General features: G+C 42.8%; 1 protein-coding gene across 1 annotated transcript in view; it reads right to left on the reverse strand.

Moving 5' to 3' along the window:
- Nucleotides 1-17482, reverse strand: part of NPTN (neuroplastin) — a 55396-nt gene that overhangs the window by 4213 nt on the left and 33701 nt on the right. The window contains exons 4-5 of the mRNA XM_082619135.1: nt 7682-7815; nt 5287-5560 (exon numbers count right to left, since the gene is read on the reverse strand). Of these exons, the coding sequence (XP_082475261.1) occupies nt 5287-5560; nt 7682-7815 (408 nt within the window). The remainder of the gene's footprint in view (nt 1-5286; nt 5561-7681; nt 7816-17482) is intronic.

The following is a 17482-nucleotide window of genomic DNA, read 5'->3' on the forward strand; positions in this document are numbered from 1 at the left end:
ACTCCCAATTTTAAGAGAAAAAAAGGGGAGAGGGAATCGCGATAGCCAAGCTAATCTTTTCAAAGCGTGACACTTCAGCACTAACCCAAGCACTTCACACCATGAGCTTTTCTTTCTTCAGTAATGGGGATATATGTACGCCCTGGTGTCTGACTAATGACGTCATTTTCCAGCCCAACAAGCCGATAACGTGCAAAGGGCTGCATGAGGGGTTCTAGCAACAGTGGCTCTGGAGTAGCTGCCATGCCTGCAAGTGGCAGCAGTTGCTATTCACACTTGTGCCTACGTCTCACGAGCCCCTTCATCTCTCTCCCCAAATCCACTTCCACATTTATAAGGAACAAGGAAAAGAGCCTCAAGTCTCCCACTTTCCTGGACTGAATCACTATCTGCAGCATCACTCTCCCTTTACAGGTCAAACAAAAAAACAACTTGACCTCTAACAAGGAAATCAGGAGAGAGGGAAAGAACAGAACTACAGATAAAAGGTAAGAAAATGAAAGTAAATGAGGATTAAACAGCAAACTGAAATCCAAATTAGTTGTGAAAGTGAATGAAGTAAACTTGAAGAAAAGTGTTAACATTATGAACTGTGCATCGTATAGACTGAAGCGGAGATTAAACAAACTCCAAAAGCATGCATATCGCTCACTTACCACCATGTTTTAAGGGTTTGATGCAATTGAGGGGGGAAAAAAAAGAAGTCATAGTAACCGACAAATATCAACATACCCCCAAACCCTCAGGGCAAAAGACAGCCGCTTAAACAATGACTGTTCTCTCCAGCTGGGTATTACTCACAGCCACTGACTAGATGAGAGGAAGAGGGCTGGGGGAGAGTGGAAACAAGATGCTTCTGGAATCCATCTTATGAGTGAAGTTCCTGGCGGACCTGTTGCACACACTGATTCATTCAGCTGAATGTTGTCTTCCCAACCGAATGCATTAGAGCCCTCATTCCCCTACATCGCCTCAGAATCTGGAAGGGTGCTCTGCAATGCCTAGTAAATAACAGATTACCTGATACAATACCACCTCCAAAAAGATGGCTTTAATGTCAAAGTAAGTTGACTGGTCAAAGCTCCTTTTTCACTGCCTTCATCTCACTGAGGATGAGGTTTTGTGGTTTCTAAACCCACTTAAATTTTGCCTGCTCTCAGCAGAGCAGCATTAAACCCAGAAGAGAGTAACAATTATTTTCAATTTCCTTCCTTATTCAGTCCTATTGTATTTTCTTCATAAGGTAGCTTGTTACTGACCCAGATGACCCCTGGTTAAGAGACAACATGTGTGTTTTGCATATCATTTTTAAAAGTCACATTCCTTTTCCAACATTCCTGGCCTCTTGTAAAGCTTCATAGGCTACCAATGTTTTGACCATTTAACTGACTTTGGAACATTAGACTAGCTCTTAATTCTAAAGTGTTAAAAAGTTTGGATACATCACAGCCACTAAAAATGGTTCCCACAAAACCTCAAGGATCTTTTATACCAGTAACTTAAAGGAAGAGTGCCTATATTTGCTTATAAAATTATCTCCCTAACGTGATAATGGAAAACTCTTTTTGATGCCAGCACTTCTCTTAAATCAGCTCCTACTGTTTTCATTCAAGGTCAGTAAAATGTGCAGCAGAACTGAAGGCCCCAGCAACTAAGCAGGTTCACTCCCGATCTCACCAGGGTATTGGGAAAAGACTTAAAAGCACACTAATCACTCTCTGGGTTCAGTCAGCAGGGAACCAACACACAAGGTGAGCTCCAAACATATGTCCAGCTGTAAGGTGGATGGAAGGCTAGAGGGATGCTAGTTGTGTCTAGTCTTTTTAGAGAATTATCATTTAACATTTTCAGAGAATGTAGTCAGGAGGTGAGTAAACTGAAAAAACAAAGCCCTTACTTGGCTCCACAATTCACCTGTTACTAAAAACATTGAAGGTTAAAGGTGATATGCAGATAATCTACCTACAAGACAACCCACTGGGGCACCGATCCTCAAAGACACTGTAACAGTGACCAAAAGGGATTTAGATGTAAGTTTCACTTACAATATGTCCTGAGTATACTCCAGTAGACAAAAAGTCATGGGCCTTTTGTTTTTCCCCCCCTGGAAGCAGCTAAACCTTAACCCTAAGTATTTTCTATGTGAGAAATCTAAAGCAATATTTGCTCTTCTAGTGAAACATACTCAGGCTAAACTATATAAGTTTAACTTTGTGTGTTTTTATACTTTTGTATTGTTCCCTTAGTGCTTTTCTAGTACAGCGCCGAGTTACCAAAAACTCACAGACTGCCCAAATATGAATACTATGAGTTTTATATGAACTTTTTTCATATAAAAAACATCCAGTGAGTCAGAAATAAATCACTGCTATATCTTGATAATAGTGTATTCATTTGGCAGAGAAAAAGCATGTCAGCTTATTTTTTAAAAAAAGCAATTTTCACAATGGTATAAATAAGTCAACACAGAATTACAAACTGTTGTCTGATAGGTAAAAATTCATCACCTCTAAAACTCTAAATCTGTATCAGGTATAAGGTACCTCCTCATTCATTCCAAAAAGGAGTGTATGCATATATCTATATGTAAATTTGAAGAAGGGCATATGGGAGGAAAGCATATGAAGTGAGTTTGCTCTTGTGAATTACATAGGAGTTGAGGGGAAAATGGCTAAAGAAGAAAAAGACACGGCATAAGGAAAACTCAAGGAGGAACAATCAAATTTTCAAAAAAATTACTTCCAGGAGAGAAGAAAAAAGGGGAGGGCAGGACTAGGGAGGAGTCTGAGAAAAAGAGGCAGAAAGACAAAGAAGAAAACTATGGGATGGAAATGCTCGAGCAAGGGCATGTGATAGAGAATGGAGCCTGGACGGCGCTGGCTGTCAGGAGGGGAATGGAGAGAAGGCAAACACTGCAATAATTCCAGCATTCCAGATTTTTCGCTCCAATTCAATAACAACAACAAAGTAAAAGCTGCTTGCATTACAGTATTCTTCTAAGACACTAGAGCAAGAAGGTTTTACTTTGCACTTACCCTGCAGTCATCTCTTTCACATAGGATTCATTCACTGCCTATAATAATTTATCTTAAAAGAGGTATTTTCCCTCCAGGAAGCTGTTCAGATTTGCTGGCCACAGGTGTCTTGTATAACAAACTCGTCCCCATTTGTGTTCAACAGCCATGGAGCTCTTAAAAAAAAAAGATAGCTGCTTTCCCTGGGCAGGTGCCTGCACTTGTCAGATAGAACCAATACTAACCATTCCTCAAATCTAACCTGATGGTCTTTTCCACATATGCTGGGATAGCAACCTGGTAACTGAACCGGCTTCCTGCAAAGACAACGGGAACCTCTGACAGGACAGGCTAAGCCAATGTGTCACTCTGCCAAGAGAGGGGCAGCCAGCCTTGTCTGAAAGTAAAAAGTCAGGTTTTGAAGCCCATTTTTACCTTTTCCTACTGACTTTTTGCATCTCAATCTTTCCAAAGCAAAAGCTGAGAAAGGCGATATTTAGCAAAGCAAAAGCATTCAGCCCTTTTCAGGAGTGAGGCATAACTGCTTCTAATAAGCCAACGCTGAAAACACACTGACAGGCAACTCTCCCCCTTTACTTTCAGATCTAGACATAGGTACTCTGCCTTGGAAGTCCTAATTTGCAACAAGAAAGAGAAATTTAGAGAGAAAAGCATTATGCATATATGAAAATCCTAAGAAAGCACTTTTGCTTCATAGAATAGCAGTTCTATGGACCCAAGAGAAAGAAAGTAAAAATCCCAGGACACTCTTATGTTGCAGGGCACAAGCCCATGTATTTACAAAGGCCCATCTGCTTCCAACTGACGTCCATCCCATTCCTCTATCTAGTTCACTGGTGAATGTACATTTGGATGGAAGTCCACCAGGTCTCCCCACATACATCGCTAGTGTCACCAAATAACATTTTCACCAGCCTCACTACAACACTCGCTCTACCTAGTGCAGGCAGAGAGACTTAGGAGCTGCTGAGAAGGAAGGAAAAGAAGGGGAGGTGGCTGCTGCTCTCAAACATGTCCTTCCAGAGACTCTGGAGCCACTGGCATGCTTTCAGGGCTGCGCTCTTCCTGAGGAGCGCCAGACCTCCCTTAGCATTCTCTGCTGACACACACGGCTAGCACTGGGTCCTGGCCAGCCACAGGGACACAGACAGCTCTCTGGGGCAGGGTACAGCACCACAGTGCACAAGCACAGGCCCAGAACAGTCACACTGGAGTTGGCATCCTCCCCATCACCCAAGGCACCGAGTTTAGGTGCACACCCTTCCAGTCCAATCAGTGACAGGCAAGTGGTGGTGACGGTTGGCTGGCCAATTAATTTGTTTTCGCTGATGCTGTTATAGGGCAAGAGGATGGGGCTGGGGAGCTAGTGAGGAATCTGAAGTACTACTGGTGCGAGTCTCCATCAGGAGTGCCCCCCATTATAATCACAGGGTTAGAAATGGAACATCCATAACAAAAAAACGTAACTTCCAGGAACTTTTCTGACTCTAAGCATGTCTAACCATCTAAGATTCTTATTCTTTCCAATGCCTAACAATTGGCTGTGGTCTTGCTATTATCCACTCCCTTCTCGGACCCTGGGCCAGCTTGAGGGTGTTACTGCTTAGCTATCTGTCTTAAACTGGGGGTGGTAATGCATCAGATGCTCTCCACCATTCTTGTCTGTGAGACAGACAAAAAAGCCAAATGGCAGGGGCCTGCTTCACCACAAACCTTGAAAACCTTCTGAAGGGACCAACCAAGGGAACCAAAAAGTGGCTTGTTCCAATGGCTTTTCCCAATAACAGTCTGACTGGACTGGGGCAGTTACCTACAGGGGCTATACCAGGCAACCATGTGACAACCAATTAGATACCTTAAATCTGCCTGAAAGGCCAGGTGGCCTGCGATCTTGGGGTGGCTTCTAGGCTTGACTTGGATTCTCCTCAAGCTCAATCTGCCTGATGATCTGTATTGAAGGAGGACAGAGCTGAACAAAGAGACTGACAACTGCCCATTCCCCACAAGGGGCCTGAAGGGCAGATGGGACTGGGGTTGGAGAACACCCACATGGAGGAACAGAGCTAATAATTATAGCTCAAGGTGGCTAATCTTAGGGGTAGGGGGTGAGGAACCAGTATAAGAATTTTTCCTTCTCTCCTTTTGGGACTGAATCCCAACATTCTTATAGTCCTCTTTGGGTGCTTGGAAACCACCCCAAGGCTTGGAAACCAGCCCCAACAGTACAGCTATTTTGTAGGGATGTTCTTACCGTCAGGAACTTCATCTGGCCTCTTCCTCTTTTCATACACAACAATGATCACCACAAGGATGATGATTTCCGCCAGAATTCCCAGGAAGGGCCAGAGTGGGGCCAGGTGGCTCCGTACCCTGAGGACGGTGACAACGGAGGCAGAGCCAATGGAGTTGGTAGCATTACATTCATACTCGCCAGGATCTTCTGTGATCTGCAGGTTTGTGATGCTCAGCTCAGTGTAATTTTCCCTGTTGATGATGATGAAGCGGCCAGAGGTATTGACAATCTCCTGCTCAGGAGCAGATAAAGTGATAACACACAAAGATCAGAGTAGGTGAATTAGTGCCCAATACAGGGCAACACTAACATCCTTAGCAAGACACTGGACGGGATCAGGGAGCAGTGTCTAGTACCATCTTTGTCCAAGGGACTTTGAGTACTTGATCACTGACTGCCCTTCAATCTCAACAACAACCAGTCAACAATCTTCTAGCAGAGCCAGGGTAAAAGTCTCCCCTGTTGTTGGTCCTCTGGACTTCTCCAACTTGTATGAAGTGAAGGGAGGTCCTACCCTGTAGACCCAGAAAAGACCAACTCAATTTAGAAGATGCTGCTCCAAACACCAGGTAAGAAACCGTAACCAGGCAGAGGACGGAGAAGGGGTGTGAGCTCCATGGTCAGGCATGTATCTGGTAACATCAGGCCTATCTGATGCCTTCAGAGTCAGCATATCTACTTCACGCTTGGTGAATTCTGCAAAGTCTCCCTAAACTTCCTCTAGAAACAATGCTAAGAACTTGCTCCTAGTCAGAGTGGGGGAAATTCGTAACTTCCACTTCCTTTCAGAATTACAGGGTTAAAGGAAAGTTTATTCAATCAGTCAACAGATATTTACATTAGCATGTTACATGTTTTATATCCTACCTAAGGGGAAGGTGAGATAGAAATGGAAAAGCATGACACAAAAATGAACATGAAGATTGGCCTCAAGAGGAAACCAGACCGCCAAAAGGATGGTTAAAGGAACGTGTAAGAAGCCCCAACAGAGGGTATGAGCCCTCTGTTATAGAGCCACATTGCACTGAGGGAGTGGACACTGCTGGAAAGAGTCAGGGAAAGTTGGAGAAAAGCTAACATTTGAACTAGGCTGTGGGGGAGGAGAGCTGCTCACGCAAGACAGGAGTGCTCCAGGCACGTGTGGGAAGGCAGAGGTGAGAGTATGACCAGGGGTTTGGGTGGAGCTGGGACAGGTTTGCAGCACTGATCTCATGGGCTACTAGCAGGGGAAAAATCTGACTCATGTGTCAGTTCATATGCAGCAACTAAAGGATAATCAGAAATAGTAGAGAGGAAAGGCAAAGACAATCTCCAGAATGATGTCTAGCTATAGCATAAATCATGTCTACGTTTGAGTGTGGGTATGGCTGGAGTGGGAAACTCACAGCCTTGAAAATTAGTTATTCTGTGAAGCTTCAACCCTAGAACTTGAAAAGCTGCCAACTTCTCTAACTCCTGCTCTACTCACTCACTAATTCCATGTTTTTCACTTATGACCTGAGGTGATTAGTGAGTGTGACCTTTGGTCCACAAGCCTTCAAAGGGTATTTTAAAAATACTGTCATATGCAAGAAACTTCAGTGGTTTTGCCACTAATTTACCTTGGTTAATATGTATAACCTTCCCAAAGAAGCTGGATTAAATGATCTCTAGGGTCCCTTCTGATTCTGAAGACTGGCAGTCAAAGAGGATGCCTGAAAAGTAGAGTGCTAGGCATACAAAGCCTGGGGAGGAATGTATGACAGCCCCTCTGACAGAATAGGAGACTGGTCAAGCATTAATTAGAGAGAAAGTGAGAGTCTAAAGTTTTGACTCTCCCATAACATCAAGAATCATCCCACAGATTGGAAAAGATGTTTTCTTTGACCTTTTCTGGAGCAGATACTGTCAGATTTCCAATGTCTAAGGCTGCCCATGGGCCTCCTTAGATTGTCTCAGTTCCTAATCAGTATTTCATGTGTTCCAGGAATATGCCTTGCCTTCCCAAAAAAACAAGAAAAGTACATTAAGACCACTTTATGAGCAATATTTTCTTTAGGATAAAGGTACTAGAATAATAGTAAAATTTTAAGATTGGGGTTAGCTCTTCTTGGTGTCTTATCTTGAAGGTAAACAGCCAAATCCTTTACCAGACAGACAGCTTTAACAAGTCATGTACAGGGGTTCCATGCTGGTCAGAGACTGCCAATGACCTCCATGATGTAACCACCAAGACTCTAGAAAGGGTGACCCAAGCCACGGCAGCCAGTATGGCAGGTTGCAGAAACTAGTCCAGATGTCTAGAACTCCCCAGGAGAAACTCCAGCAACCACAGAGACCCACGTATAGAGAACCAGGGCTGCCTCCTACTCACCATAGGCATACCGTTCTCCTTCTTGCGCCAGATCCACTCTGGGTGGGGGTAGCCAACTGACTTGCAGTACATCATGGCATCCTGCCCTTCATTCTTGTTCTCACTCCGTTTATGGCCAGTGATGTCAGGAGCAGCTGTGAGAAAGAGTGTTGAATACAGTTACCATGGGAGATTATGCCGAACAGGATACAAAGGCCCCAACTATTGGCTCAGAGCCCTGCTTCTCCTTAGACCCACCCTCATATTCAGCTTTGATAACATGCATTTCAGGTCAGAACAGAGTAATGGAACCAATCCCTTGCCCTAACCTCCCACCCACCAAAGCAGACACCAGGATTATTATATGTGAAGTTCTACTAATAATACAGGTGGTTCTCCAAACTACTGGAAGACAGCACAGGTCCAACTGCATAAATTAAGCCATCCTTTAAAGAAAATGCAAACAGAAGCTATTACCTTCTCTGCCAGTCATGGTTTTTTCTTAATACACCCGCGTTAGCAATAATTATGTATTATATCAAATGCCATATATTCCCTTAAGGAAATGAGAGATCCCTGAGATCAAAACACCTAAAATCAAGTCCTACTGCAAGGTATATAAAAACAATGAATGCTTGGAGAAGCTACGTGATGAGTATCAATGGCCAAGACTCTCCCAGAAAAGAGGGAATGCAGCAAACTGGTATTCACAAGGGAAGAAAGAAATGAACAGGAAATTCAACCAGTGTCCCAAGAGATTTTATTAACAGCTTAAGAATCTGATTTATACACCTGATTTGCAGTTATCTCAATGAACCCAATCTTAGGGGAATTTCTAGACATGCCAGAAGCTGTTGATTTTCTCTGCTTTTAGGGATAACTTAGAAAGAAATAAACAGCACCTGTGGTTTAAATATTAGATAAGTTTCAAGGATCCAATTAGCCTGAGATAGGGGCTAATTCTTTGAACTTGGCCTTCTTTGATCCTAACTGTATTTTCCATCTTACCGCATCAGTTATACTAATCCGAAAGCAATAAAACTCAAAGTAGGCCAGACGTCACTTTGCTGGCAAAGATGGGAAAGAGAATCAATAGGCCTGGTCCAAATTCCAGTTTTGCGGGTTATTTAATTATTCTGTGCTTGAACTCTATACCCCATTATCAAATGGAGTTATTTCTAGCCGCTGCCTATATCCAGTGTCTTGCATAGATAGATGTCAAAATATTCATTTTGAGACTATAAAAGCCTGTACAATTGTATTCTATCATGGGCTGACCCCATGTTTCCCTTTTGACTGGCTTGGCTTTTCTTGGCTTAAAAATAATCCAACATCCTGCTACTCCCAGACTGTGCTTCCCAGACCACCTCCTGAGGCACCTGGATAGGAAAAGAATGAGCAAGGCCCCAAGCCATCTCCACAACCTGCCAAACTAAGGCCTGCAGTACTACTCAGCGTGACGTGTTTTCTAGATAGGACATTATAAAGGAAATATCTCTTTTTTCCAGGCACAGTTCCTCACTACAGAAGGGAATGAGTCAGGCTGGCTCAAATTCCCAACACACCAAATTTCTCCCACAGCCAGTCAGTCACTGTTCAACCTGGTCACCTTCCTCAGAGCTTCCTTTAGTCAGTAAATATTAAGGACCATCTTAAGCACTCCAAGGAAGGAACACACTCCACAGCCATACTTAAACACCATCATGGGGGAGTAGGGAGACACAACAAGCAGAAGAGCTACATTTTGCCTCTAGTTGTGTTTCATTCATTGGACAAACATCTGCTGAGCACTCGTTACATGCCAAATACGTCAGAGTGGTAGGGGAAGGCCATTCTGATGAGGTGAATTTTAGCACAGTCATGAAGAAAGTAAGGGCGTAGGCCACATATATCTGCGGGAAGAACACTCCAGGTAGAGGGAAAGGCAAAAGCTCTGAGGCAGAAGCGTGCTTGTTATGTACAAGGACAGCATGGAGGAATTTGGCTGAAACACAGGGGGACGATGGTAGGAGGCCAAATCAGAGAATGGAGCCCAGATTGGATAGGACTTTGTAGGACAATGAAATTACTTTGGCATTTACTCTAAGTCAGCTGGGAAGCCACTGGTGAATACTAAGTGCAGGTATGAAATTATCTGTATGCTTTAACAGGCTCCCTCTGGCTACTATGTGGACAAAAATTGTAGAGACGATAGTGGAAGCAATCCAGGCAAGGGGGAGAGGGTGGTATGGATGAAGGCAGTAGAAGTGAGGAGATTCTGGATATATTTTATAGGTTAAGTTAATATATTTGTTAATGGACTGAATGTGGAAAGTGAGAGAAAAAGAAGTCAAAGATGATCCCAAGGTTTCTGGCCTGAGTTAACTGCAAGAATGGAGTTGACAGTTACTGAGATGAGGAAGACTGCGAAGAATTAGCATTTTTGGTTTGCTTATTTTTATTTTGTTTTGTTTAGGGATGGAGCAATCATGGTAGTAAAAAACCAGGAGTTCAAAGTTTAGGACATGTTAAGACTTATTTAACATCCAAGTGAAGTTGTCAAGTAGGCAGCTGAATATCAAGTCTGGAGCTCAGGGAAATGGTAGAGACGTAATTTTCAGAAATCAGCTTACATGTGATGTATTTTTCCACTTTCATTCTCCTTTGCCCCACAGAGAATACTCACTCTATTTACTCTGGCCCAGTTATTTGACTAATTCCAATGTATTGTGAATTCACTAACATCAGCTTTTGCCTTGGAGACTCATCCCTAAGATTACACATAAGAACTACCTAGAAGGCTAAAAGCTGAGTTGGTTTATGGCTCCACAGTCTCTAAAAAGCTACTATTCTTGAAGGCCAAGACCTGGGGAGACAGGTGGGGATGGCCTTCACTCCTGCCTTGGTGCTCAGGAGAATACCAAGTCCTCCTTTCATTCATCTACTTCCAGATTCTACAGAGGCTTCTATTTACAGATGGGAAGACGCCTTAAAGGCTACTGTGTGCAGAGACTATACAGGAACTTAGTGTGCATACCCACTCCGCAATTTATTGGCCATGTTTACACAGTGAAGCCTGTTAAGAGTTTTCAATGGTTATTACATGTACTGCTGCTTTCTCCTAAACTCAGCAAAGAATACTGAGTGAAGCTTGGGAATAATGTCCTCAAAAGAATAATGCCCTGATTATTCACCCTTGAACTGGTGGACGTATCACTAGTGTACCAGGAAGACAGAAGATTAACCCAAGTAACATCACTCTAACCTTATAAGGAATGATTATAACAACTATCACTTTAGCCTCTGGGTCAATAAAGTTTTTTCACTTCTCTCTGTCCTTTATGGTTGCTGCTCAATCAGAAAGCCTGTTCCTGCCCCACCAGCTGAGCAAGACAGCAGACCCACAGCAAGAAAGGTAACTAGGCTCTCAGAGCACATGTCAGCAGTGGTCAGAGAGGAGGGGCCCCTTAGGGCTCAGAGTCCACCTCTTAAATAGTCCACAAATTCTTTGATATTCTTCCCTTTAAGAGGTAGAGCCTAATTTCCCTCCTCTTGAGTGTGGGCTGGACTTAGTGACTTGATTCTAAAGAATAAAATATAGCATACGTTTTATATATTTATAAAATATGTATTTTATATATTTTTTCCAATATAGAACATGAATCAATATATAGAAAAAATATATCTATATGTAAAAATAAAGGTGTGCAAATAGTTCACAAAATACAAAGTGGCTTCCCTTGCCCTCCTTCCCTCTCGCTCTCTCTCTGGCTCTTGCTCTCTCTCTCAGAACACATGCTCTGGGAGAGGGGAGCTGCCACGCTAGCAAGACACTCAAACAGCCTATGAAGAGGCCCACGTAGTGAGGAATTAAGGCCTCTGCCACAGCCCGAGGCAGCCATCTAGGAAACAGACCCTCCAGCCCCAGCCAACAACTGGAGAGACCCTGAGCCAGAACCACCCCACTGATCTGCTCCCAAATTCCTGACCCACAGACACTATGAGGTAATAAGTATTTGCTGTTTTAAGGCAACTTATTGTGCAGCAACAGGTAACAAATATAACCACCCAATGAGGCAGACATTACCGCATTTTTATAGATTAGAAAACTCAAGTTTGGTAAAGTTATTTAACATCTAAGATTATACCGCTAGTAAATTCTGGTATAGCCAGAATCCAAATTCAGGGCTATCTGACTCCAGAGGCCATGTTTTTTGTACTTTACCATATAGAAGGGGAAATAACCAAACTAGAACAGAGTCCATAAATAAAAATATACAATATGCATTACTGGTAACTGCACAGCAAACTGCCCAAATGTTATCTTTGCCTGTAGATGTACTAGAACGCTGTAGACCTAAGGTGGGACTGATTTATCTGTCAAGAGTTCAGCTACTTCATATACTATAATGTAAAGAGTTTTAGACTTAAGTCAGAGAAATTTGGCTCTACTGAGACTCTATTACTCACTGAGTAACCTAAGGTGGGTCATTTAAAATCCTTTGGGTTTCAATACTTACTTCTGTAAAATGGGAATAAAATACCCACACTTCATAGAGGTCTTATGAGGATTAATTTACATCTCTATATCAATCTAGCACAAGATTGGAGCCCAGGGTCAAAAATAAACATTTAAATTGCATTATTAGTTAGGGAAAGGAAAGGTTAGGCTAAGACAGGCATTATGAGTTCTAAGAAATCAAAAAGATGCTGATTATTATGTGTTTTCTCCCTATTTGCTAATATAAACAGGACTTTTGTTTGTGGCTCTAAGAAGGTTTACTCAGGTCAGATACTGACAAATTATACTGATTAATGGCCTAGTTATATTGATTATGGTGCCTCGCCTTATATGGGCTTGCCACTTAATAAGCACCTACTTAACTAGGTCCTGTTGGTTTGCAGGTAGGTCTGAGGAGTCGGACAGAGCAAATACTGCTTAATTCCCTTTACCTTCTCAGGGAGGCACAGACTGGGTAGCAAAGAAGTAACAAAGAGATCCTTAGAAGAGATCACACACCCATTCGGGAATTAACTCATGATCTGGCCTTGTTAGCTACATACTCTAATCCCATGAGTTAATGGATGGACCTTTCCAGTATGCTAATAAATGGCAACACTGGGGTTCCAAAACAGTCTTAGTTACCCACCAACACCTGACCCAATATCATTATCTAAGCCTTTGGCTGAGGACAAAGGCATGTGCCTCAGTACCCTCTGCTGCCTAACCTGCAGGCATTTAGAGAGAAGCATCCAGCTTCTCTGCCAGGCTGGTGGCTGTAGAAAGTGCCAGCTTAGGCAACTAAGGCATGTTCAGCTGAAGATGATGTTAAATAAAGTTAACACAACAGAGCTGAGACAGGATCAAGGTATGGGGCCTCTTACCTGGACTGCTTATTTAGTGCTCACTTTTCAAAGCAAATTCATAATCTTGCAACTCATTTTCAAAGAAACTCCATCCTTAAAGATATTGCACAACGTCTCATCATACAACACACTGATAATGTAGAGATGGTCTCTTTGCTTCCTTCATGCAACCTATCAAATCCCAGAGACACCTCATATTTTCTATAGGCAAAAATAGAGGCTTGGCTGAAGGCAGAGGGAGAGTTAAGATTTACTGCTAGCCAAGGGCCAAGCCCAAGAAACAATATGAGACTGGCTGAGATGGAAGCAAGAATGATGTTGGGGGACTTCCCTAGTGGTGCAGTGGTTAAGACTCTGTGCTCCCAATGCAGGGGGCCTGGGTTCCATCCCTGGTCGGGGAACTAGATTCCATATGCATGCTGTGACGAAGAGTTCTCTTGCCACAACTAAGGAGCCCGTGTGCCGCAACCAAATAAATAAATATTTTTTAGAAAAAGAAAGATGTTGGCCTTTTGGCTCAATAATTATACAGAACAGATTCATCAGTGGTTGTAAAGACTAGAGCGGTCTGGGACTTGTGATGCCTTCTGCAGACGAGGCTCTTCCCTTTCCTGCAGGTGAAACCACTGAGTAAGAGGCACTGAAGTCTCCATTAAGAATGATTCTAACCTTGGCTGTACACTATAATCATCTGGAGTGCTTTTAATAAGCCGGATGCCTAGGCCACATTTCATATACCTTAAATCAAGTTTGAGAACCACTGCTCTAACACTTTTCCTCGCATCAGTGTTTGACATCAGGGGACTACAAGGGAGTGTCTCATAAGACAGGGAGATGAACGCGTGGAGGTGTGGGGGGCACTGAGGTGACAGTCTCAAAGTTAAGAACCTGACAGTCACTACTACTAGGAAAAGAAGCTTAGAAATTGTTTCCTTCACTAACCCAACCTCTCATCTGTGTCTATATAAGGGAACCACAGACCTTTAGAGCCTTACAAAACCTTCAAGATCATCTTTCTCGTCTTACTTCATCACACACTTGGGGAATCTGAGGCCCAACGAAGGAAAGTGACTAGTCAGGGCCACAGCAAGTTTATAATGGCAGGGCCAGGATTAGAACCCATTTCTTCTGTCAGTCTAAGACCTTTTCATTGTTATATGCTGAACACAGGGGTGTGGCTTAGTGCTTAGGAACATGGGCTCTGGTACTAGGGTGCTTGGGTGAGAATTCTGGCCCCACTGGTTGACTATGTCACACTGAGCAAATCATTCAATTCCCTTGGAGCCTCAATTTTCTCACCTGGAAAGTGGAGATAATAATGGCATTTACCTCAGAGTTGTGAAGACTACAGGAGAGGAAAGGGACAAGTAATGTGCCTGGCACATAGTAATAAGCACACAGTAACGTTAGCTGTTCTTATTCTTATTAAGGTAGGTCAGGGTAGCACCCTGAAGAGAGGAAAAGAAGGAACAGGTATGGTTATTTGGGCTATGGTTCACGTTCAAAATGTTCAAGCAGCTTCAAGATATTATTGTTATGCTTTCAGAGACTTTTCAAGTCAGGGCAATTCTGAGACAGAACCAGCTTTGACAACAGCTCCAACTTAAACTATGTCACAACCTCTAAGCATTTCACCTGTCAAACTAGCTGCCTGTCAAACGAATAAATGAGCACAAAAACACTGCATGCTGAAAGTGCTGTACAAACGTGAGAGGTATATTATTACTCCTAATAATGATATCTGTCACCATCACCATACAGTCCGCCTCGGCCAGTTTGAACTTAGATATATCAGTTGTAAGGCCATGCAACAGAGTAGGAAACAGGGATGCAGGGCAAGGTCACTTCTAGAAATCCTAACATTTAGTCATAATATTCAAATAGCAAGAAAGCTAACAAGTAGGGAGAAGAAAAACAAGATCAATCTTGGCTCTCATAGCCACCAAAAGACTGAAATTCACTTGAAATGCCCAATGAGCAGGGAGACATAATGATGGCCCTAATAAAACACCAGACCCAAACCTTCCTGGGGCTGGGATGTACCTTTCACAAGTGGCAATGGCATGTCTGTTGCAGAGGACTTGTTGACCACCAAAATCCTTTTCTAAAAACAGCAATAAAACTCAAACTCCTTGTTTACTGGATTAATCAGAGGATAGGGTCTGGGAGTCATGAGAGGTATTTTCTCTTTTCAACTTTGTCAATTACATAGAAAACTTTAACTTGTTTTTGTGAGCACATTTTTTAATTTTAGAAGAGGAAGAGGGAGGGACTAAGGACTAGAAAAGTTGAATAATTACGGGGATAGAAAATTCAACACCTATTCTTTCACAAATGCTGTATGGTAAGGTCTGGAGTCTCCAGAACACACAACCTCTGAGGAGTCAAAAAGCTCAAAAAGGAAAGAGAAGCCTCCCCAGAGTTATCTAAGCAGATCCCTGGAGAAGCTGGTTATAGGACCGAGGTCCCACAAGGTCTAGTCATTGCTGTTTCCTCTCCCCCTGGCCAGCCCTGCTCCATCTTCCTCCCCCAGCATCTGCTCAGGTCACCTGCCAAATACCTAAGAAATGTAATCCTCAACAGTAATAGTATCTTCCTGTTTATACTGTGCCTCATTCTTGTCCTTTAAAAAAAAAAGAGAAAGAAAAAACAAACCAACCTTACTTCAGGTGCAAGGCCTTTCCTACTACATGTATATACGACCATCCTCAAAATTCCTTTCTTGACAGGGATCTACAGGCTAAGGTGGAAAAGCACTGCCACCTCAGGTCTGTTCCCAGATATGTGTCCCTCCCTCTGATCCCTTCAGCCTTCTTTTCTTTTGTATGTAACAAGTAACTCAAGATTTAGTCATGTAACATATAATGCCCAGTCTCTGGCTAGTCTAAGTCCTCCACTCCCCACAGTGCTGAGCCCAAACAACACCCCAGGGAAGTTTTCAACTGCACAGAAGGCCAGGTGGGGAAGAAAAGGGCTGAGTGTAGAATAAGTGCTAAAGAAATATGTAGGTATGGTCTGAATTATATTGCCCTGAAATGTCGATTTAGTTAAAACCACAAATGGAGATTCTCAGAGACTCCTTTTGGCAGAGGTCACTTATGTTCCCTGAACCCCTTGAATTTCTCTGTTCTTGAGTACAACCACCTCTTGCCTCTCTATTACTCAGCAGCGTTTTTAAATCATTATAGCTATAAAAAGATAACTGTCTCTTACCCCACCCTAGAGGAACTGAGGAAACAAGAGTTTGTATGAAAATGCTGTGGGAACAACACATATACCGCTGTAAATTCAAGGCAGTTTTCTACCCCAGCCATAATCGGGAGCTAGCTTAGAATGTGATCCTGGGCCTATGGCAAACCCTCCTGAACTTACACAAGAAAAGCCAAGTGTTCAGTCTTTACCAGACCAAACTATCTCTAACCTAAAAGACATTAAGTTTTCAGCTGTTCTCTATCCAGGTGTCAGGGGAGAGAAGGAAGAAAGACTAGAATTCCATATGAATTTTCTTGACAGACTAATGTATCTGCCCAAGCTAGTCACAGAATATGTTTTAGGATTATATAAAACAGAATTCTCTTAAGGTCTACTTCTTTAAAATGAGGATATTAATACCACCTGCCCAATCCACCTCACAGGGTTATTGTACAGTACAAATGCAACAGAGCACAGTACATGGTGAGATACTGTGCATGTTGTAACTTCCTCAGAAGACACTCCTGACTGCAGCCTCCAGACCACTTCTTATCTGCTAAAGAGAATGTGAGGCAAGATGTCTTTGGGGCCATCAGAACCTCACCTTCTTGAGCAGACAAACCAATGGAAAAATAACTCTTTCTATTCCTGAAAGTGCTGCTTAGAAATCATTAACACTTGATCAATATGATTAGAGTTAGTCAAAACTTCGAATTATATGTAATTATCCTTTAGGCTCGGAGACCTCGATTAACTAGACACTAGACACTCTCCCTCCCTCACCCATCCCATTCCCTCTGCACTTGAACTTTGTGCCAAAAGCTTAGCCTGGAATGTTGCAGGGCCTCAGATCTCATATGAAGGAGTGAAACGTCTCCCCACGTAGCTCAGCTCATCCAGGTGGGGAAGGGCCCTTGGCTGGCTTAAGACAAAACGCTTTATCACACCTTCATCCTCATGTTGAATAAATATGGCACTCTTCAAAAACAGAGATAAACCCAGATCTCTACAAGAAAAGCCACGGAGTTGATCAAATCCTAGGTTCTCTGGCTTGTGTGGACTGTAACCATGCCACTGTGACTCCACCCCTTCAGGCATTTAGAATCGAATCCGGCCACTAGGAGGCACTGGCCGTCCTTATGTCAACAAGGACACAAGTTAGGGCAAGTGTCACCAAGACACTACTTTCCTTTAGTAGCAACATATGATAGAAACTTTGACTGTGTCTAAGATTTTCTTGAGTCTGAATTTTTAGTCTTCCAAATATTTTAAGGAAAATCTGAA

This window comes from Mesoplodon mirus (assembly GCF_964341445.2).
Source record: "Mesoplodon mirus genome assembly, chromosome: 4".
In the NCBI taxonomy this organism is placed as follows: Eukaryota; Metazoa; Chordata; class Mammalia; order Artiodactyla; family Ziphiidae; genus Mesoplodon; species Mesoplodon mirus.